The sequence below is a fragment of the Oncorhynchus tshawytscha genome, linkage group LG26 (assembly GCF_018296145.1).
Source record: "Oncorhynchus tshawytscha isolate Ot180627B linkage group LG26, Otsh_v2.0, whole genome shotgun sequence".
In the NCBI taxonomy this organism is placed as follows: Eukaryota; Metazoa; Chordata; class Actinopteri; order Salmoniformes; family Salmonidae; genus Oncorhynchus; species Oncorhynchus tshawytscha.
Window position 1 is genome coordinate 53,560,873 of NC_056454.1, and position 24,565 is coordinate 53,585,437.

The 24,565-nt window shown below is 39.4% G+C and overlaps 1 protein-coding gene across 2 annotated transcripts in view; it reads left to right on the plus strand.

Moving 5' to 3' along the window:
* Window positions 1-24,565, plus strand: part of LOC112224903 (collagen alpha-2(VI) chain) — a 45,354-nt gene continuing 20,789 nt past the window's right edge. The window contains exons 1-21 of one of the 2 annotated variants that reach the window (XM_042306847.1): window positions 1-236; window positions 6,391-6,610; window positions 8,070-8,357; window positions 9,039-9,202; window positions 9,302-9,419; window positions 9,821-9,906; window positions 10,336-10,356; window positions 10,487-10,552; window positions 10,679-10,732; window positions 10,873-10,917; window positions 11,007-11,033; window positions 11,159-11,185; window positions 11,317-11,361; window positions 12,177-12,230; window positions 12,515-12,577; window positions 12,915-12,977; window positions 13,154-13,207; window positions 15,503-15,538; window positions 15,647-15,709; window positions 16,159-16,221; window positions 16,441-16,503. In XM_042306847.1, the coding sequence (XP_042162781.1) occupies window positions 6,409-6,610; window positions 8,070-8,357; window positions 9,039-9,202; window positions 9,302-9,419; window positions 9,821-9,906; window positions 10,336-10,356; window positions 10,487-10,552; window positions 10,679-10,732; window positions 10,873-10,917; window positions 11,007-11,033; window positions 11,159-11,185; window positions 11,317-11,361; window positions 12,177-12,230; window positions 12,515-12,577; window positions 12,915-12,977; window positions 13,154-13,207; window positions 15,503-15,538; window positions 15,647-15,709; window positions 16,159-16,221; window positions 16,441-16,503 (1,602 nt within the window). In that variant the 5' untranslated portion in view covers window positions 1-236; window positions 6,391-6,408. The remainder of the gene's footprint in view (window positions 237-6,390; window positions 6,611-8,069; window positions 8,358-9,038; window positions 9,203-9,301; window positions 9,420-9,820; window positions 9,907-10,335; window positions 10,357-10,486; window positions 10,553-10,678; window positions 10,733-10,872; window positions 10,918-11,006; window positions 11,034-11,158; window positions 11,186-11,316; window positions 11,362-12,176; window positions 12,231-12,514; window positions 12,578-12,914; window positions 12,978-13,153; window positions 13,208-15,502; window positions 15,539-15,646; window positions 15,710-16,158; window positions 16,222-16,440; window positions 16,504-24,565) is intronic. The other variant, XM_042306846.1, reaches the window with a different exon arrangement.

The following is a 24,565-nucleotide window of genomic DNA, read 5'->3' on the forward strand; positions in this document are numbered from 1 at the left end:
CCTCTGCCTCCTAGACTGTTGACCACAGCCCAGACCCGTCAGAATACCCAGATGGAAGATATTTGACCCCAGATTGACCCCCATATAAACTGTGTGTGTTTGCAGATACAGTAGGATTCGTTGGTGCTAGGTTGTCCTCGGGTTCGTCTTAGGTGGAATTCGATGTAAATCGACTTGTGTGCTTTTGGGTCTTTGCTTTTGGGTCTTTGCTTTTGGGTCTTTGACAATTATTTGGGGTGAGTATATTTGAAAGTTTTTATGGATTTTCATGATCAAGTTTTGTGAATTGTGTGGAAGGCTCTTAATGTTTGTTACCGTTGCTGCCGTCACATTCAGAAAGTCTTTTCCACCGTAGTGGTGTTTACGGAAAGTACAGTTGATTTAAACTTAACATTGAGGCATGTAGGCACGCATGGCTATTAGTCACGTAGGATAAAAGCATCTAGCATAAATAACATGTTGTGGACGATCACTTTGATGTAGAGCACATTCAATTAATTGATTAACAACAGCCATACATTGGCATGCACTTAGAAGAAGTAGGCTCAAGTATTGGTCATACAACTTAAAGTTGATTTCCCAGGCATACTAAATTAATTGATCAATCAACAATAATGTGATACTAGAGTGATTAAGTAACTAACCTACTTCTCAAGGTAATGTACATCTCAGTTAGGGTTCTGTCTTTAAAACAGATGCTACTGCAGATTCTACAGTATTGAATGTTTGTTGTTAGGCTACACAACAAGTCTCTAACTATGTCATAACAATTGTACAGTTGTAAAGATGTCATGTTTAATGTGCAGAATAGTTAGCTTTGACAGTGGTTATCTGTTTTGAGAAATGTCCTTTCCTCATAGCTGTGTCCCAAATGACACCCTACTTCCTATATAATGCACTACTTTTGACGAGATAGTACACTACTAGTGTACAGTGTACACTGAGTCTAAAACATGTACAGTATACAAATACACCATTGGTCAAAACTGGAGGGATCTATTTATACATCCCAAATGGCACCCTGTTCCATAGAGCCCTATGGGTCCTGGTCTAAAGTAGTGCACTGTATAGGGAATAGGGTTTGGGACAAAGCCATAGTGCTCTCCTGTTTAGACTCCGGGTGTCTCTGGAGAGAACAGAGGGCTGACGTAAATAACATCCCGTCATCTCAGTAACACTTTATTTGGATAGTCCCAAATAGATGGTTTTTTAGATGTTTTAATATATATATACAGTGCCTTGCGAAAGTATTCGGCCACCCTTGAACTTTGCGACCTTTTGCCACATTTCAGGCTTCAAACATAAAGATAAAAACTGTATTTTTTTGTGAAGAATCAACAACAAGTGGGACACAATCATGAAGTGGAATGACATTTATTGGATATTTCAAACTTTTTTAACAAATCAAAAACTGAAAAATTGGGCGTGCAAAATTATTCAGCCCCTTTACTTTCAGTGCAGCAAACTCTCTCCAGAAGTTGAGTGAGGATCTCTGAATGATTCAATGTTGACCTAAATGACTAATGATGATAAATACAATCCACCTGTGTGTAATCAAGTCTCCGTATAAATGCACCTGCACTGTGATAGTCTCAGAGGTCCGTTAAAAGCGCAGAGAGCATCATGAAGAACAAGGAACACACCAGGCAGGTCCGAGATACTGTTGTGAAGAAGTTTAAAGCCGGATTTGGATACAAAAAGATTTCCCAAGCTTTAACCATCCCAAGGAGCACTGTGCAAGTGATAATATTGAAATGGAAGGAGTATCAGACCACTGCAAATCTACCAAGACCTGGCCGTCCCTCTAAACTTTCAGCTCATACAAGGAGAAGACTGATCAGAGATGCAGCCAAGAGGCCCATGATCACTCTGGATGAACTGCAGAGATCTACAGCTGAGGTGGGAGACTCTGTCCATAGGACAACAATCAGTCGTATATTGCACAAGTCTGGCCTTTATGGAAGAGTGGCAAGAAGAAAGCCATTTCTTAAAGATATCCATAAAAAGTGTCGTTTAAAGTTTGCCACAAGCCACCTGGGAGACACACCAAACATGTGGAAGAAGGTGCTCAGGTCAGATGAAACCAAAATTGAACTTTTTGGCAACAATGCAAAACGTTATGTTTGGCGTAAAAGCAACACAGCTCATCACCCTGAACACACCATCCCCACTGTCAAACATGGTGGTGGCAGCATCATGGTTTGGGCCTGCTTTTCTTCAGCAGGGACAGGGAAGATGGTTAAAATTGATGGGAAGATGGATGGAGCCAAATACAGGACCATTCTGGAAGAAAACCTGATGGAGTCTGCAAAAGACCTGAGACTGGGACGGAGATTTGTCTTCCAACAAGACAATGATCCAAAACATAAAGCAAAATCTACAATGGAATGGTTCAAAAATAAACATATCCAGGTGTTAGAATGGCCAAGTCAAAGTCCAGACCTGAATCCAATCGAGAATCTGTGGAAAGAACTGAAAACTGCTGTTCACAAATGCTCTCCATCCAACCTCACTGAGCTCGAGCTGTTTTGCAAGGAGGAATGGGAAAAATTTTCAGTCTCTCGATGTGCAAAACTGATAGAGACATACCCCAAGTGACTTACAGCTGTAATCGCAGCAAAAGGTGGCGCTACAAAGTATTAACCTAAGGGGGCTGAATAATTTTGCACGCCCAATTTTTCAGTTTTTGATTTGTTAAAAAAGTTTGAAATATCCAATAAATGTCATTCCACTTCATGATTGTGTCCCACTTGTTGTTGATTCTTCACAAAAAAATACAGTTTTATATCTTTATGTTTTGAAGCCTGAAATGTGTCAAAAGGTCGCAAAGTTCAAGGGGGCCGAATACTTTCGCAAGGCACTGTATATACTGTATATACACTGTATATATATTACCTTTACTTAACTAGGAAAGTTAGTTAAGAACACATTTCTATTTACAATAACGGCCTACCCCAGCCAAACCCAGATGATACTAGGCCAATTGTGTGCCGCCCTATGGGACTCCCAATCACGGCCAGTTGTGATACAGCCTGGATTCGAACCAGGGTGTCTATAGGAGAGTCCATAGATTCCAACATTTCAACTAATTATCCACTAACCCCAATCTTAACCTGTATCTTAACCCTACCCTACCCCTAACCTTAACCCCAATCTTAACCTGTATCTTAACCCTACCCTACCCCTAACCTTAACCCCAATCTTAACCTGTATCTTAACCCTACCCTACCCCTAAACTTAATCCTAATCTTAACCCTTATCTAAACCCTACCCTACCCCTAACCTTAATCCTAATCTTAACCCTTATCTAAACCCTACCCTAGCCCTAATCTTAACCCTTATTTTAGCTTCTTCCCCAACCCTAACCTTAATCCTTAACCCTACCCTAACCTTAATCCTTATCTTAACCATAATCCTAACCCTAATCTTAACCTATATCTTAACTCTGCCCTAACCTTAAACCCGACCAGGGCTACAAGTAGAACACAAATAATTTGACATAAACAGTTGCGTTAACCCTAAACTCATTCATGAGTTTTATTGACAAATATCAATAATAAAAACATGGTCCTTCAAGCAAAAACCTGATCATGAATTTTTAAGAATGTTGTAAGTACAGAAATTGTTTGCTGAGTGGGAAATAAATATCTAACTAGTCAGTGATAACTGTGTGGAGTTTGGAGTTTGTGACAGCAACTATGTGATCTTATTACAGTATTATAGACACTATGACCTGGGATATACTATGGTCTACTATGTAGAAGAACCCCTTGCAGTATTATAGACACATTGACCTGGGATATACTATGGTCTACTATGTAGAAGAACCCCTTACAGTATTATAGACACTATGACCTGGGATTTACTATGGTCTACTATGTAGAATAACCCCTTACAGTATTATGGACACTATGACCTGGGATTTACTATGGTCTACTATGTAGAATAACCCCTTACAGTATTATGGACACTATGACCTGGGATTTACTATGGTCTACTATGTAGAAGAACCCCTTACAGTATTATAGACACTATGACCTGGGATTTACTACAATCTATGTAGAAGACTTTTTCCACATTTTGTTATGTTACAGCCTTATTTAAAAAAAAATGTTTTTTTAAATCCCTCATCAATCTACACATAATCTCCCATAATGACAAAGCAAAAACAGTTTTTTTAAAATTTTATTTGCAAATTTACACAAGTATTCAGATACTTTCTTCAGTTGAAACTCCTTTGGCAGTTTTATTTATTTATTTAACTAGGCAAGTCAGTTAAGAACAAATTCTTATTTACAATGACGGCCCACCGGGGAACAGTGGGTTAACTGCCTTGTTTAGGGGAACAGTGGGTTAACTGCCTGTTCAGGGGCAGAACGACAGATTTTTCCCTTGTCAGCTCGGGGATTCGATCTTGCAATCTTTCCCTTACTAGTCCAAAGCTCTAACTACTAGGCTACGCTGCTGCTGTAAGACAGGTCCCAGGTCATAGTGTCTATAATACTGTAATGGGTTCTTCGACACAGCCTTCAGTCTTCTTGGCTATGACGATACAAGCTTGGCACACCTGTATTTGGGGAGTTTCTCCCATTCTTCTCTGCAGATCCTCTCAAGCTCTGTCAGGTTGGATGGGGAGTGTCTCTGCACAGCTATTTTCAGGGCTCTCCAGAGATGTTTGATCGGGTTCAAGTCCGGGCTCTGACTGGGCCACTCAAAGACATTCAGAGACTAGTCCCGAAGCCACTCCGGAGTTGTCTTGGGTGTATGCTTAGGGTCGTTGTCCTGTTGAAAGGTGAACCTTTGCCCCCGTCTGAGGTCCTGAGTGCTCTGGAGAAGGTTTTCATCAAGGACCTCTCTGTACCTTGCTCAATTCATCTTTCCCTCAATCCTGACTAGTCTCCCAGTCCCTGCCGCTGAAAAACATCCCCACAGTATGATGCTTCCACCACCATGCTTCACCGTAGGGATGGTGCCAGCAGGTCTACTCCAGATGTGACGTTTGGCATTAGGCCAAAGAGTCCAGTGCGGTTTCATCAGACCAGATAATCTTGTTTCTCATGGTCTGAGAGTCCTTTAGGTGCCTTCTGGCAAACTCCAAGCGGGCTGTCATGTACGTTTTACTGAGGAGTGGCTTCCGTCTGGCCACTCTACCATAAAGGCCTGATTAGTGGAGTGCTGCAGAGATGGTTGTGCTTTTGAAAGGTTCTCCCATTTCCACAGAGTAACTCTGGAGCTCTGTCAGAGTGACCATCAGGTTCTTGGTCACCTCCCTGACCAAGGCCCTTCTCCCCCGATTGCTCAGTTTGGCCGATCGGCCAGCTCTAGGAAGAGTCTTCGTGGTTCCAAACTTCATCCATTTAAAAATGATGGAGGCCACTCTATTCTTGGGGACCTTCAATGCTACAGAAATATTTTGATACCCTTCCCGAGATCTATGCCTCGACACAATCCTGTCTCTGAACTCTACGGACTATCCCTTCGACCTCATGGCTTGTTTTTTGCTCTGACATGCACTGTCAACTGTGGGACCTTATATAGACAGGTGTGTGCCTTTCCAAATCATGTCCAACCAATTGAATTTACTACAGGTGGACTCCAATCAAGTTGTAGAAACATCTCAAGTATGATCAGACTGCACCTGAGCTCAATTTCGAATCTCATAGCAAAGGGTCTGAATACTTACAGTACCAGTCAAAAGTTTGGACACACCTACTCATTCAAGGGTTTTTCTTTATTTTTACTATTTTCTACATTGTAGAGTAATAGTGAAGACATCACAACAGACACTATGACCTTGGATTTCCTAGTATCTTCTATGTAGAAGAACCCCTTACAGTATTATAGACACTATGTCCTATGTTATACACTATGTTATATACACTGTGAAGTAACACATATGGAATCATGTAGTAACCACAAAAGAGTTAACAGCTTTGCACACTCTTGGAAACATCTGTGTCTTAACATTACTGTCAGATGAGAAACATCTGTGTCTTAACATTACTGTCAGATGAGAAACATCTGTGTCTTAACATTACTGTCAGATGAGAAACATCTGTGTCTTAACATTACTGTCAGATGAAAAACTTCTGTGTCTTAACATTACTGTCAGATGAAAAACATCTGTGTCTTAACATTACTGTCAGATGAGAAACATCTGTGTCTTAACATTACTGTCACATTAAAAACATCTGTGTCTTAACATTACAGTCAGATGAGAAACATCTGTGTCTTAACAGAAACATTTGTGTCTTAACATTACTGTCAGATGAGAAACATCTGTGTCTTAACATTACTGTCAGATGAGAAACATCTGTGTCTTAACATTACTGTCAGATGAAAAACATCTGTGTCTTAACTAACTTCCCTCTCTATTATCTCCTTCTCCAGGCCTGGAGGAACACGGCTATGAAATCAGTGGCTGTGTTAATGTGCTGCCTTGCAGCGACCCTTTCACAACAGCCTGGAAGACTAGACCCACATAATGATCCAAAAATTCACGAAGGACCAGGACCCCACACTCACACTCACACAGAAATCATCACCATCATACGCAATTGGACCCACGAAGATGTCCATCCTCCACCCCCTCCTCCATCCCCCTGTGATAGTAAGTCTTTTAGAACCCTGTCTGTGACCATCCCCCTGTGATGGTAAGTATTTTAAAGCCTTGTCTACGACCATCCCCCTGTGATGGTAAGTATTTTAAAGCCTTGTCTGTGACCATCCCCCTGTGATGGTAAGTATTTTAAAGCCTTGTCTGTGACCATCCCCCTGTGATGGTAAGTATTTTAAAGCCTTGTCTACGACCATCCCCCTGTGATGGTAAGTATTTTAAAGCCTTGTCTGTGACCATCCCCCTGTGATGGTAAGTATTTTAAAGCCTTGTCTGTGACCATCCCCCTGTGATGGTAAGTATTTTAAAGCCTTGTCTACGACCATCCCCCTGTGATGGTAAGTATTTTAAAGCCTTGTCTACGACCATCCCCCTGTGATGGTAAGTATTTTAAAGCCTTGTCTACGACCTATCCTATCTTAAATGTATAACATGGCTACATTGACACAAATAATAAATACACATTGAATTTTTAAAAAACAATTAAAGAGTAAAAATTACAACATGGCTATGTACAGGAAGAACCAGGTAATAACATGGTTATATACAGGAAGTACCAGGTAATAGCATGGCTATATACAGGAAGTACCAGGTAATAGCATGGCTATATACAGGAAGTACCTGGTAATAACATGGCTATATACAGGAAGTACCTGGTAATAGCATGGCTATGTACAGGAAGTACCAGGTAATAACATGGCTATATACAGGAAGTACCAGGTAATAGCATGGCTATATACAGGAAGTACCTGGTAATAACATGGCTATATACAGGAAGTACCTGGTAATAGCAGTGGTATGTACATGAAGTACCAGGTAATAACATGGCTATATACAGGAAGTACCTGATAATAGCATGGCTATGTACAGGAATAACCAGGTAATAACATGGCTATATACAGGAAGTACTAGGTAATAACATGGTTATATACAGGACGTACCAGGTAATAACATGGCTATATACAGGAAGTACCAGGTAATAGCATGGCTATATACAGGAAGTACCTGGTAATAACATGGCTATATACAGGAAGTACCTGGTAATAGCATGGCTATGTACAGGAAGTACCAGGTAACAACATGGCTATATACAGGAAGTACCTGATAATAGCATGGCTATGTACAGGAATAACCAGGTAATAACATGGCTATATACAGGAAGTACTAGGTAATAACATGGTTATATACAGGAAGTACCAGGTAATAACATGGCTATATACAGGAAGTACCAGGTAATAACATGGCTATATACAGGGAGTACCAGGTAATAACATGGCTATATACAGGAAGTACCAGGTAATAACATGGCTATATACAGGAAGTAGATGTCCTCTGTCTTCCTGTAGAAGTGACTGAGTGTCCCATTGATCTGTACTTCAAAAGCAGTGCACTATGTATTGAATAGGGTGCCATTTGGGAAACAGATAATATGATGTCCTCTGTCTTCCTGCAGAAGTGACTGAGTGTCCCATTGACTTGTACTTCGTGATGGACTCCTCTGAGAGCATCGCCCTGCAGCAGCCCCCTCCAGGAAGCCTGGTGAAGAAGGTGGCAGATTGGACGAGGGAGTTTGCCCTGAGGCTCCGGGAGGAGGTGTACAACAGACAGGTGAAAATCAGCTGGTTTCTGGGGGGACTCCACTTCTCTCAGACACAGGAGCTCATCAGTGAGATCACCAGCAGAGAAAACTTTGTCAGGAAAATGGATGGTATTGACTGGTTAAAGTCTTACCTGGGTAAAGGTAAGATCGCCAAGACTCATTTGCATGCTTCTTCTTTATGGATCTAGCCTTCTGTTGGTTTCTTCCATTGAATATGTGACTCCGGGATGTCAATGATCTGTACTGTAATGTGTTGAGAGTCTGTCAGTCATCATGTCATTGATCTGTACTGTCAGTCATCATGTCATTGATCTGTACTGTAATGTGTTGAGAGCCTGTCAGTCATCATGTCATTGATCTGTACTGTCAGTCATCATGTCATTGATCTGTACTGTAATGTGTTGAGAGTCTGTCAGTCATCATGTCATTGATCTGTACTGTCAGTCATCATGTCATTGATCTGTACTGCCAGTCATCATGTCATTGATCTGTACTGTAATGTGTTGAGCCTGTCAGTCATCATGTCATTGATCTGTACTGTAATGTGTTGAGAGTCTGTCAGTCATCATGTCATTGATCTGTACTGTCAGTCATCATGTCATTGATCTGTACTGTAATGTGTTGAGCCTGTCAGTCATCATGTCATTGATCTGTACTGTAATGTGTTGAGCCTGTCAGTCGTCATGTCATTGATCTGTACTGTAATGTGTTGAGAGTCTGTCAGTCATCATGTCATTGATCTGTACTGTCAGTCATCATGTCATTGATCTGTATAGTACTGTGTCCTGGGCATATGACAGATAAACATTGATTTGATTTGAGGTACCTACACTGACTGTGCCCTGGACAAGATGTCCGAGGAGATGCAGCGCCACGACCTCCGGGGACACAACTCTGTCCGCTTCGCTGTGGTGGTCACTGACGGCCATGTGACTGGCGCCCCCTGTGGGGGGATCAAGGTGTCTGCAGAACGGGCTAGAGACCAGGTAAGAGGGACAGACACAGGAGAGGGTTTTGTTTTTAGCCTTTTAATCAGTGATGTTACTGTCATTCATCTCCTGAGATTGTTTATTTGATTTGACCAGCGCATCAGCCTGTTCTCAGTAGCTGCCTCCAAGGTGGTGGACGAAGCAGGGATGGAGCTGATCGCTAGCTCGCCTGCGGGGGTCTACCGTTCCAACTACATGGCTGTCAATGTCACAGGTGTTTAACCTAACAAGTCATTTCATTGGTTACTTGACAGATCATGTGATTCTAACTCTGTGTATTCATAGTCCAGAGGCATGGTGGAGCCCAGGGTTTTTAGCATGTGACTGCTTTGTGGATAATGGAATTGTTTGAGCTATGGAGATGTTGAGAAAATGGACGTCTACCTCTTGGGCTTCATCACTTCCTGTATCCCTTTACATTTTCTTGGTTTGTTTTGTTTGTTGGTCTGATTTAAACTAGCATAGTTGTTAGAGTTCAAAAGTAAGAGAAATTATATTTATAGAAACAAAAACATTGAACAAAAAATGGGAACTGGAATGTGTTTGAAACTACATAAATGTTGAAAAATGTCCTTTTGTTTTCTGCCTCTGCTTCACTGTGCCTGCTCAACCCAGACCTTAACACCTGTCACAGTCCACCATGTGACGCCCCCACTGGGAAAATAGTCACATCATCCATCAACCAAATGATCAACGCTATGGTGATTATATGTAGTGTTTTATCCAGCTTTGAATATTCATGTCTGAAGCATTTTCTATTACCATTTATCTAGGGCTGTCAAACGATTTGCAATTAATTCGCAAGATCAGAATTTGCTCAAAATGACTTGTAATTGTAAGATTTTTCATTCAAAAAACATAAAAAATATTGACATCTTGATTTTTGTCTATAAAGTAGGAAAATTGGGATATCCCACTTTATTTAACCTAAGTCAACGTAGCATTGTAGATTTGAGTAGTATAGATGTATTTTCAATGCTTTCAGACAGTGATTCATCTGAGCTGAAAAGACAAAGTTAACAAGTTACTGAATAACCCTGACAGATGTTCCATTTATATTCTATTTTTGGTACCATTGTCCCCCTAAATATGTTTTTTATTGAAGTCTTTTTGTTTGTCCTTCTCTACAGAAATATCAAGCCTATTTGCAGGTAACTAAGAGTTATTCTCAGGGATGCAGTCAGAATCTGTAACTTCTAAGCCTTTCTATCAAACTGATCTTCATTTCCTGCTGTGAAATGTTGTTTCGTTCACAAAGTCTTTAATCCGTCATTACTCCAGTGCTCCAAACTCCAGTGTCTGGAGCTTCCAGGCCCCCCTGGTCTGAAGGGAAACCGAGGACTAAAAGTGAGCTCCTTTGTTATTAATAAGTAAAACATCTGAGATATTTGCAAGAATGAAATGTGTTTATTCATGTTTGTTTTATGAACAGTTTGTTGTTTATGTTTATTTTAAAGTATCTGTTTATTTTAGGGAACGAAAGGAGGAGTTGGACTTGCTGGCGCTAAAGGGACCAAGGGCAAACAGGTGGACTGGGCGTTCTGACCACGGAAACACTGACAAGAGAACCTAGACATTTATATATATATATTTTTTGTTTGTTTTTGAAATAACATATTTTCTTCCACAGAATGTAGATGATAGTGTTGTTATTATTTGTGCCACAGGGGGACTCTGGTATTGAAGGTGGAATCGGTCCCGCAGGTCACAAGGTTGGTGTCCTCTCTAACCAATACTGATATTCACCTTACAGTGTATCCTGACTATTTTAACAACCTGTCTTCTTTTTGCTTCTGTTTAGGGTGTGATTGGTCTGAAAGGTGAAAAGGTAAGAAGAACTAAACATTATTCTAGTAAATATCATGTGTAAATCTTACATGAGATATGCTTTTTTTTTTTATCAACATTTTTAAACGAGACATTATTTGATGAATGGATTTCATCTTTTCCCAGGGTGAATTTGGATCAGATGGAACCAAGGTAAACTACATGATTGACTCTGACAGTATACAGTCCGTTCTGTGTGTGTACAGCTACACCGTTTAGTTATGTCTCGCTGGATATGCTTACTTTCATCTTTAACACACTCTGAATGACCTCTCAATCACCAGGGAGCGTCAGGAGGACACGGCAGGAATGGAACGGATGGGCAGAAGGTAAGAGACCATCACTAGGTGCTGCAACGCTTTCCCTTGAACTGTAACAGGAGCCAAGGGTAGCCCTGAGACTGTAACAGGAGCCAAGGGGAGCCCTGAGACTGAAACAGGAGCCAAGGGGAGCCCTGAGACTGAAACACGAGCCAAGGGGGGCCCTGAGACTGAAACAGGAGCCAAGGGGCGCCCTGAGACTGAAACAGGAGCCAAGGAGAGCCCTGAGACTGAAACAGGAGCCAAGGGGAGCCCTGAGACTGAAACAGGAGCCAAGGGGAGCCCTGAGACTGTAACAGGAGCCAAGGGGGCCCAGAGACTGTAACAGGAGCCAAGAGGAGCCCTGAGACTGAAACAGGAGCCAAGGGGAGCCCTGAGACTGAAACAGGAGCCAAGGGAAGCCCTGAGACTGAAACAGGAGCCAAGGGGAGCCCTGAGACTGAAACACGAGCCAAGGGGGCCCTGAGACTGAAACAGGAGCCAAGGGGCGCCCTGAGACTGAAACAGGAGCAAAGGGGAGCCCTGAGACTGAAACACGAGCCAAGGGGGCCCTGAGACTGAAACAGGAGCCAAGGAGAGCCCTGAGACTGAAACAGGAGCCAAGGGGAGCCCTGAGACTGTAACAGGAGCCAAGGGGGGCCCAGAGACTGTAACAGGAGCCAAGAGGAGCCCTGAGACTGAAACAGGAGCCAAGGGGAGCCCTGAGCTTTCAACTCAATGAAGATGACCACTGACCTGGCACACTGGTACAGGTCCATTGGGTCTATACAGGAGTGTTGAGTCATGTTGAACCTAATAGGAATCTTTTCTGTATTAATTCTCAGGGTAAAATTGGTCGAATCGGAACTTATGGTTGTAAAGGAGATCCAGGAGAAAGGGTCAGTAAAACGTTGTCCTACACACACACACACACACACACACACACACACACACACACACACACACACACACACACACACACACACAATAATGAATGCAGTAAAACATTGTCCTACACACACACACACACACACACACACACACACACACACACACACACACACACACACAATAATGACTGCAGTAAAATGTTGTCCTACACACACACACACACACACACACACAATAATGAATGCAGTAAAATGTTGTGATAAAAAGGAATTGTCTCTGATGTTTTTGAAAGGGCCCAGATGGTTATCCAGGAAGTGCTGGTGATATGGGACTGGCCGGTGTCAACGGAGAGAAGGTACCTGAGAGAACCTTCAGTCTGTCAAGGCTACTACAATACCTTGTGTACTACACAAACTCCAGACTCCAGACTTTATGTACAGTGTTTTATAGACCACTGGGTTTACTAAACCTAGTTTATGTACAGTGTTTTATAGACCAGTGGGTTTATCTACAGTGTTTTATAGACTAGTGGGTTTACTAAACCTAGTTTATCTACAGTGTTTTATTGACCAGTGGGTTTACTAAACCTAGTTTAAGTACAGTGTTTTATAGACTAGTGGGTTTACTAAACCTAGTTTATGTACAGTGTTTTACAGACCAGTGTGTTTAATGTGTAATGCTGATATTCCTAGGGAGACCCTGGTCATAACGGAAAGCCAGGTCCCACTGGCCCTCTTGGAGAAGCTGGACCACCGGTACAGTAACGACATCATAACACACTCTTACCTGGACCTAACAGAAACAACATGCAGATTTAATGTGCACTAGCTAACGACATCACAGCTCAAGAAGGATTCTCTCTCTGAAGACGTCATGAAGAGCCACTTGTTATCACATTGATAAATCATCTAATCTTTCTTCTTCCTTTCAGAGTTATCCAGGAAGTCCTGGGATTCCAGGCTCACCAGGAAGGAAGGGAATACCAGTGAGTGACTTATAGACCTGGCTATCCTTGTCATTAACCGTTCTGTAGTTGAGTAGTTCAGTAGTTCATTGGTTCAGTAGTGCTGTAGTTCAGTAGTGCTGAAATTGCTATAGTTCAGTAGTGCTGTAGTTCAGTAGTGCTGTAGTTCAGTAGTGCTGAAATTGCTATAGTTCAGTAGTGCTGTAGTTCAGTAGAGCTGTAGTTCAGTAGTTCAGTAGTGCTGTAGTTTAGTAGTACTGTAGTTCAGTAGTGCTGTAGTTCAGTAGTCAGTAGTGCTGGTGTTCAGTTGTGCTGTAGTTCAGTAGAGCTGTAGTTCAGTAGTTCAGTAGTGCTGTAGTTTAGTAGTTAAGTAGTGTTGTAGTTCAGTAGTGTTGTAGTTCAGTAGTGCTGTAGTTCAGTAGTGCTGTAGTTCATTAGTGCTGTAGTTCAGTAGTGCTGTAGTTCAGTAGTGCTGGTGGTCAGTAGTACTGTAGTTCAGTAGTGCTGTAGTTCAGTAGTTCAGTAGTGCTGGTGTTCAGTTGTGCTGTAGTTCAGTAGTGCTGTAGTTCAGTAGTGCTGGTGTTCAGTAGTGCTGGTGGTCAGTAGTACTGTAGTTCAGTAGTGCTGTAGTTCAGTAGTTCAGTAGTGCTGGTGTTCAGTTGTGCTGTAGTTCAGTAGTTCAGTAGTGCTGTAGTTCAGTAGTGCTGGTGTTCAGTAGTGCTGTAGTTCAGTAGTGCTGTAGTTCAGTAGTGCTGTAGTTCAGTAGTGCTGTAGTTCAGTAGTTCAGTAGTGCTGTAGTTCAGTAGTGCTATAGTTCAGTAGTGCTGTAGTTCAGTAGTGCTGTAGTGCTGTAGTTCAGTAGTGCTGTAGTTCAGTAGTGCTGTAGTTCAGTAGTGCTGTAGTTCAGTAATGCTGGTGGTCAGTAGTACTGTAGTTCAGTAGTGCTGTAGTTCAGTAGTTCAGTAGTGCTGTAGTTCAGTAGTTCAGTAGTGCTGTAGTTCAGTAGTGCTGTAGTTCAGTAGTGCTGTAGTTCAGTAGTGCTGTAGTTCAGTAGTGCTGTAGTTCAGTAATGCTGTAGTTCAGTAGTGCTGTAGTTCAGTAGAGCTGTAGTTCAGTAGTACTGTAGTTCAGTAGTGCTGTAGTGCTATAGTTTAGTAGTGCTGTAGTTCAGTAGTTCAGTAGTGCTGTAGTTCAGTAGTGCTGTAGTTCAGTAGTGCTGTAGTTCAGTAGTGCTGTAGTTCAGTAGTGCTGTAGTTCAGTAGTTCAGTAGTGCTGTAGTTCAGTAGTGCTGTAGTTCAGTAGTGCTGTAGTTCAGTAGTGCTGTAGTTCAGTAGTTCAGTAGTGCTGTAGTTCAGTAGTGCTGTAGTTCAGTAGTTCAGTAGTGCTGTAGTTCAGTAGTTCAGTAGTGCTGTAGTTCAGTAGTGCTGTAGTTCAGTAGTGCTGTAGTTCAGTAATGCTGTAGTTCAGTAGTGCTGTAGTGCTATAGTTTAGTAGTGCTGTAGTTCAGTAGTGCTGTAGTTCAGTAGTTCAGTAGAGCTGTAGTTCAGTAGTTCAGTACTGCTGTAGTTCAGTAGTTCAGTAGTGCTGTAGTTCAGTAGTGCTGTAGTTCAGTAGTGCTGTAGTTCAGTAGTGCTGTAGTTCAGTAGTTCAGTAGTTCAGTAGTGCTGTAGTTCAGTAGTGCTGTAGTTCAGTAGTGCTGTAGTTCAGTAGTTCAGTAGTGCTGTAGTTCAGTAGTTCAGTAGTGCTGTAGTTCAGTAGTGCTGTAGTTCAGTAGTGCTGTAGTTCAGTAGTGCTGTAGTTCAGTAGTGCTGTAGTTCAGTAGTGCAGTAGTTCAGTAGTGCTGTAGTTCAGTAGTGCTGGTGGTTAGTAGTACTGTAGTTCAGTAGTGCTGTAGTTCAGTAGTGCTGTAGTTCAGTAGTTCAGTAGTGCTGTAGTTCAGTAGTGCTGTAGTTCAGTAGAGCTGTAGTTCAGTAGTACTGTAGTTCAGTAGTGCTGTAGTTCAGTAGTGCTGTAGTTCAGTAGTGCTGTAGTTCAGTAGTGCAGTAGTTCAGTAGTGCTGTAGTTCAGTAGTGCTGGTGGTCAGTAGTACTGTAGTTCAGTAGTGCTGTAGTTCAGTAGTGCTGTAGTTCAGTAGTTCAGTAGTGCTGTAGTTCAGTAGTGCTGTAGTTCAGTAGAGCTGTAGTTCAGTAGTACTGTATTTCAGTAGTGCTGTATTTCAGTAGTGCTGTAGTTCAGTAGTGCTGTAGTTCAGTAGTGCTGTAGTTCAGTAGTGCTGTATTTCTTCATTCTAAACTAACTGATTCCTAATTCTTTCAGGGACTCAACGGTGAACCGGGACCAAAAAGCCAACCTGTACGCAAACTTGGCTAAGGGAAACATTCTGAAATGATAAGTTAAATATTAAATGTAAAGGGATGACCTTTGTTAAACAATAATTATTGTTTATATGTCTGTCGTTAGGGGCGACCAGGAGACCCTGGACTTAAGGGACTTAACGGACCAGGCGGACCTAAAGGAGGCAAGGTCCGTCACCGTTCACACCTCTAAGCTTCTGCTATGCCTACAGATGGTGGTTGTGTGATACAGTAGATACTACATAGGAATGTTATGCTCTTGTCTTAGAAATGTTTCTTCCACCTACATCCTATAGCTTTCATTGGCTGTTCTGTGGGAGAACCCTTTGAAGAAGTAGAACCCTTTCCGCAGAGGCTTCTAAATGTCCTACATGGAACCCAAAGGGGTTCTTAAAAAGGCTTCTCCCATGGGAACCTTCATTTCCAAGAGTGTAGATGCTGTAATACCAATAGATGAAATACCGTCTGTTTCAGTTCCTGCTGCATTCAGACACATTCCAGGCAAACTGCCCATAAGAAGAACAATGGCTGACTGAAAATATGATGTCTGTTTGAGTAAATATTTGACCATGAATATTGAGGTCAAACAAAGGCTAACATGTATTCTGTCATTCCCAGGGTGAACCTGGTCTACAGGGGAAGCCAGGTCTTCATGGGGATCTCGGCCCCAAAGGATCCAAGGTCAGAGAAGCTTCCTCTCTAATGGTGGGGGAGCAGAGGAGAATTTTGCATTGCATTCTGGGTACATGATTCAGCAGTAACTCTCAGGGAAACAGACAACATGGGGAGTTTCTCCACTAAGATACAGTACACTCCTTCTTTCATAGAACATTGTGTGTGTGTGTGTGTGTGTGTGTGTGTGTGTGTGTGTGTGTGTGTGTCCTCCCTCTGTTTGTTTAGGGAGGTCCAGGGCTGCCCGGTCCAAGAGGACATCAAGGAGATAATGGGCCAGATGGACAGATCGTATGTTGCTACTATTACTAATGCTTCTACTAGAAATACTACTCTACGACTCCTACTCTACTATTGTTAATATATTGTCACTGCTAATCTAATAATCTACGAATCTAATAAACTACTAATCTGCTAATCTAATAAACCACTAATCTACTAATCTGCTAATCTAAAACACTACTGATCTACGAATCTACTAATCTGCTAATCTAATAATCTACTAATCTGCTAATCTAATAATCTACTAATCTGCTAATCTAATAAACTGCTAATCTGCTAATCTAATAAACTACTAATCTGGTAATCTAATAAACTGCTAATCTGCTAATCTAATAATCTACTAATCTGGTAATCTAATAAACTACTAATCTGCTAATCTAATAATCTACTAATCTGCTAATCTAATAATCTACTAATCCGCTAATCTAATAATCTACTAATCTGCTAATCTAATAAACTGCTAATCTGCTAATCTAATAAACTACTAATCTGGTAATCTAATAAACTACTAATCTACCGATCTTCAAATCTACTAATATGCTAATCTAATAAACTAATAATCTGCTAATCTAATAAACTACCAATCTACCAATCTGCTAATCTACTAATCTGCTAATCTTCTAATCTGCTAATCTACTAATCTGCTAATCTAATAAACTAGTAATCTACTAATCTGCTAATCTACTAATCTGCTAATCTAATAAACTACTAATCTGCTAATCTAATAATCTACTAATCTGCTAATCTTCTAATCTGCTAACCTACTAATCTGCTAATCTAATAACCTACTAATCTGCTAATCTAATAAACTGCTAATCTGCGAATCTTTTTATCTGCTAATCTGCTAATCCACTAATCTGCTAATCTAATAAACTATTAATCTGCTAATCTACTAATTTGCTAATCTAATAAACTATTAATCTGCTAATCTACTAATCTAATAAACTACTAATCTGCTAATTTAATAAACTACGAATCTACTAATCTGCTACTGCTTATACTACTCTACTGCTACTACAATTGTTATTGTATTGTCACTACTAATCTACTAATCTGCTACTGTTTATACTATACTGCTACTACTAATGTTGTTGTATTGTCACTACTAAACTACTAATCTGCTACTGCTACTTCTATTGCTACTGCTACGAAACTACTACTCTGCTACTACTGTTACTACTACTTCTACTACTACTCTAGCTACTGCTACAATACTACTTCTATGACGACTACTACAACTACTGTTACTACTACTACTCCACTACTACTACTACTACTACCACTAATCTACTTCTACTTGACTACTACTACTACTAATACAACTGCTACTACGCTGCTACTACTACTGCTACTCTACTACTGTTACTACTAATACTGATACTTCTCTACCACAACTCCACTGCTACAACTACTTTACTAATACTCTAAAACCACCACTACTATGATGCCTACTAAAATACTAATAATAACTACTACTACTCTACCACTATTACTACTACTATGCTACTAAACTACTACTATTCCTGCTACTACAACCTACTAATGTACTCTAGTATTACACTACTAATACAACTCTACTACTACTACTCTACTACTGTTAGTACTACTACTACTGCTGTTACTAATCTACTGGTGACTAATGCTACTCCTACCACTTTACTACTACTAATAATAATAATATATTACTAAATCTACTCTACTACTACAACAACTACTATTACTTCTGAGACTACAACCCTACTACTGTTACTACCACTACAACTACTACTACTTCTCCACTAGTACTACTGCTATTTGTACTAATAATAATACTAATACTCTACTACTACTACTACTACTAGTCCACTACTACTAGTCTACTTCTACTACTACTACTAGTAGACTAGTCTAATACTACTACTACTAGTCTACTACTACAACTACTAGTAGTAGTCTACTACTACTACTACTACTACTACTACTACTGGTCTACTACTACTACTACTACTATTACCACTTCTACTACTACTTCTTCTACGAATACTTCTACTACTACTACTAGTACTACTACTACTACTACTACTACTACTACTGGCCTACTTCTACTACTACTAGTCTACTTCTAATGCTACTACTTGTTTACTTCTACTACTACTACTACTACTATAACTACTACTACTACTACTAGTCTACTACTACTAGTCTGCTAGTCTACTTCTACTCCTACTACTACTACTAGTCTACTTCTAATACTACTACTTGTTTACTTCTACTACTACTACTACTACTACTAGTCTACTACTACTACTACTAGTCTATTACTACTACTACTACTAGTCTCCTACCACTACTACTACTACTACTACTACTACTACTACTACCACTACTACTACTACTGGTCTACTACTACTACTACTACTACTATTACCACTTCTACTACTACTACTTCTTCTACTACTACTAGTCTACTTCTACTACTACTACTAGTATTACTACTACCACTACTACTACTACTAGTCTACTTGTACTACTACTACTACTACTACTACTACTACTACTACTACTATTTCTACAACTACTACTACTACAACTGGCCTACTTCTACTACTACTGGCCTACTTCTAATACTACTACTTGTTTACTTCTACTACTACTACTAGTACTACTACTACTGGTAGACTAGTCTACTACTACTACTACTATCACTACCACTACTACTGGTCTACTTCTACTACTACTGCTACTACTATCCTACTTCTACTACTATCCTACTTCTGCTACTACTACTACTACTACTACTTCTACTACTACTACTACTATGTCTACTTCTACTACTACTACAACCCTACTTCTACTACTACTACTATCCTACTACTACTACTACTACTATCCTACTTCTACTACTACTACTACTACTACTACTACTACTATCCTACTTCTACGACTACTACCCTACTTCTACGACTACTACTACTACTACTACTAGTCTACTTCTACTACTACTTCTACTACTACTACTACTACTGCTACTACTACTATCCTACCTCTACTACTTCTACTACTACTTCTACTACTACTACTACTACTACTATCCTACTTCTACTACTACTACTAGTACTAGTCTACTTCTAATACTAATACTTGTTTACTTATACTACTACTACTACTACTAGTCTGCTAGTCTACTTCTACTACTACTACTTCTACTACTACTACTACTACTATCCTACTTGTCTACTACTACTACTACTACCACTTCTACTACTAATACTACTACTACTACTTCTTCTACTACTACTAGTCTACTTCTACTACTACTACTAGTACTACTATTACTACTGGTCTACTACTACTACTACTACTACCACTTCTACTACTATTACTACTACTACTACTTCTTCTACTACTACTAGTCTACTTCTACTACTACTACTACTACTACTACTACTACTACTACTACTACTACTACTACTACTACTACTACTACTACTGGTCTACTACTACTACTACTACAACTAGTCTACTTCTACTACTACCACTACATCTACTTGTACTACTACTACTACTTCTACTACTACTACTGGCCTACTTCTACTACTACTAGTACTATTACTACTAGTCTACTTCTAATACTACTACTTGTTTACTTCTGCTAGTACTACTACTACTACTACTACTACTAGTCTACTACTACTAGTCTACTACTACTACTACTACTACCACCACCACTACTACTATCACTACCACTACTACTATTACTATTACTAGTCTACTTCTACTACTACTACTACTACTACTCCTCCTACTATACTACTTCTACTACTACTACTAGTACTACTATCCTACTTCTGCTACTACTACTACTACTACTACTTCTACTACTACTAGTCTACTTATACTACTACTATCCTACTTCTACTAGTCTACTTCTACTACTACTACTACTACTACTATCCTACTTCTACTACTACTACTATCCTACTACTACTACTACTACTACTACTACTACTACTACTACTACTACTACTAGTCCACTTCCACTACTACTACTACTACTTCTACTACTACTACTACTGTTACTACTAATACTGATACTTCTCTACCACAACTCCACTGCTACAACGACTTTACTAATACTCTAAAACTACCACTACTATGATGCCTACTAAAATACTAATAATAACTACTACTACTCAACCACTATTACTACTACTATACTACTAAACTACTACTATTCCTGCTACTACAACCTACTAATGTACTCTAGTATTACACTACTAATACAACTCTACTACTACTACTCTACTACTGTTAGTACTACTACTACTGCTGTTACTAATCTACTGGTGACTAATGCTACTCCTACCACTTTACTACTACTAATAATAATAATATATTACTAAATCTACTCTACTACTACAACAACTACTATTACTTCTGAGACTACAACCCTACTACTGTTACTACCACTACAACTACTACTACTTCTCCACTAGTACTACTGCTATTTGTACTAATAATAATACTAATACTCTACTACTACTACTACTACTACTACTACTACTAGTCTACTACTACTAGTCTACTTCTACTACTACTACTAGTAGACTAGTCTAATACTACTACAACTAGTCTACTACTACTACTAGTAGTAGTCTACTACTACTACTACTACTACTACTACTACTACGGGTCTACTACTACTACTACTACTACTACGGGTCTACTACTACTACTACTACTATTACCACTTCTACTACTACTTCTTCTACGACTACTTCTACTAGTACTACCACTACTACTACTACTGGCCTACTTCTAATACTACTACTTGTTTACTTCTACTACTACTACTACTACTACTACTACTACTACTATCCTACTTCTACTACTACTAGTACTAGTCTACTTCTAATACTACTACTTGTTTACTTCTACTACTACTACTACTACTACTACTACTAGTCTGCTAGTCTACTTCTACTACTACTACTTCTACTACTACTACTACTACTATCCTACTTGTCTACTACTACTACTACTACCACTTCTACTACTAATACTACTACTACTACTTCTTCTACTATTACTAGTCTACTTCTACTACTACTACTAGTACTACTACTACTACTGGTCTACTACTACTACTACTACTACCACTTCTACTACTATTACTACTACTACTACTTCTTCTACTACTACTAGTCTACTTCTACTACTACTACTACTACTACTACTAGTACTACTACTACTACTGGTCTACTACTACTACTACTACAACTAGTCTACTTCTACTACTACCACTACATCTACTTGTACTACTACTACTACTTCTACTACTACTACTGGCCTACTTCTACTACTACTAGTACTATTACTACTAGTCTACTTCTAATACTACTACTTGTTTACTTCTGCTAGTACTACTACTACTACTACTAGTCTACTACTACTAGTCTACTACTACTACTACTACTACCACCACCACTACTACTATCACTACCACTACTACTATTACTATTACTAGTCTACTTCTACTACTACTACTCCTCCTACTATACTACTTCTACTACTACTACTAGTACTACTATCCTACTTCTGCTACTACTACTACTACTACTACTTCTACTACTACTAGTCTACTTATACTACTACTATCCTACTTCTACTAGTCTACTTCTACTACTACTACTATCCTACTTCTACTACTACTGCTACTACTACTACTACTATCCTACTACTACTACTACTACTACTAGTCCACTTCCACTACTACTACTACTACTTCTACTACTACTACTACTACTACTGTTACTACTAATACTGATACTTCTCTACCACAACTCCACTGCTACAACTACTTTACTAATACTCTAAAACTACCACTACTATGATGCCTACTAAAATACTAATAATAACTACTACTACTCAACCACTATTACTACTACTATACTACTAAACTACTACTATTCCTGCTACTACAACCTACTAATGTACTCTAGTATTACACTACTAATACAACTCTACTACTACTACTCTACTACTGTTAGTACTACTACTACTGCTGTTACTAATCTACTGGTGACTAATGCTACTCCTACCACTTTACTACTACTACTAATAATAATATATTACTAAATCTACTCTACTACTACAACAACTACTATTACTTCTGAGACTACAACCCTACTACTGTTACTACCACTACAACTACTACTACTTCTCCACTAGTACTACTGCTATTTGTACTAATAATAATACTAATACTCTACTACTACTACTACTACTACTACTACTACTAGTCTACTACTACTAGTCTACTTCTACTACTACTACTAGTAGACTAGTCTAATACTACTACAACTAGTCTACTACTACTACTACTAGTAGTAGTCTACTACTACTACTACTACTACTACTGGTCTACTACTACTACTACTACTATTACCACTTCTACTACTACTTCTTCTACGACTACTTCTACTAGTACTACTACTACTACTACTACTGGCCTACTTCTAATACTACTACTTGTTTACTTCTACTACTACTACTACTACTACTACTACTACTACTGGTAGACTAGTCTACTACTACTACTACTATCACTACCACTACTACTACTACTAGTCTACTTCTACTACTACTACTTGTTTACTTCTACTACTACTACTACTACTACTACTACTACTGCTGGTAGACTAGTCTACTACTACTACTACTATCACTACCACTACTACTACTACTAGTCTACTTCTACTACTACTGCTACTACTATCCTACTTCTACTACTATCCTACTTCTGCTACTACTACTACTACTACTCTCCTACTTCTACTACTACTACTATCCTACTTCTACTACTACTACTACTACTACTACTACTACTACTAGTCTACTTCTACTACTACTACAACCCTACTTCTACTACTACTACTATCCTACTACTACTACTACTACTATCCTACTTCTACTACTACTACTACTACTACTATCCTACTTCTACGACTACTACTACTACTACTACTAGTCTACTTCTACTACTTCTACTACTACTTCTACTACTACTACTACTACTACTAATACTACTACTATCCTACCGCTACTACTTCTACTACTACTACTACTACTACTACTATCCTACTTCTACTACTACTACTAGTACTAGTCTACTTCTAATACTACTACTTGTTTACTTCTACTACTACTACTTCTACTACTACTACTACTACTATCCTACTTGTCTACTACTACTACTACTACTACCACTTCTACTACTAATACTACTACTACTACTTCTTCTACTACTACTAGTCTACTTCTACTACTACTACTAGTACTACTACTACTACTGGTCTACTACTACTACTACTACTACTACCACTTCTACTACTATTACTACTACTACTACTTCTTCTGCTACTAGTAGTCTACTTCTACTACTACTACTACTACTGGTACTACTACTACTACTGGTCTACTACTACTACTACTACTACTACTACTACTAGTCTACTTCTACTACTACCACTATTTCTACTTGTACTACTACTACTTCTACTACTACTACTACTACTACAACTACTACTGGCCTACTTCTACTACTACTAGTACTATTACTACTAGTCTACTTCTAATACTACTACTTGTTTACTTCTGCTAGTACTACTACTACTAGTCTACTACTACTAGTCTACTACTACTACTACTACTACTACCACTACCACTACTACTATCACTACCACTACTACTATTACTATTACTAGTCTACTTCTACTACTACTACTACTACTACTCCTACTATCCTACTTCTACTACTACTACTAGTACTACTATCCTACTTCTGCTACTACTACTACTACTCCTACTATCCTACTTCTACTACTACTGCTACTACTACTACTACTATCCTACTTCTACTACTACTACTACTACTACTACTACTACTACTACTACTACTACTACCACTACCACTACTACTATCACTACCACTACTACTATTACTATTACTAGTCTACTTCTACTACTACTACTACTACTACTCCTACTATCCTACTTCTACTACTACTACTAGTACTACTATCCTACTTCT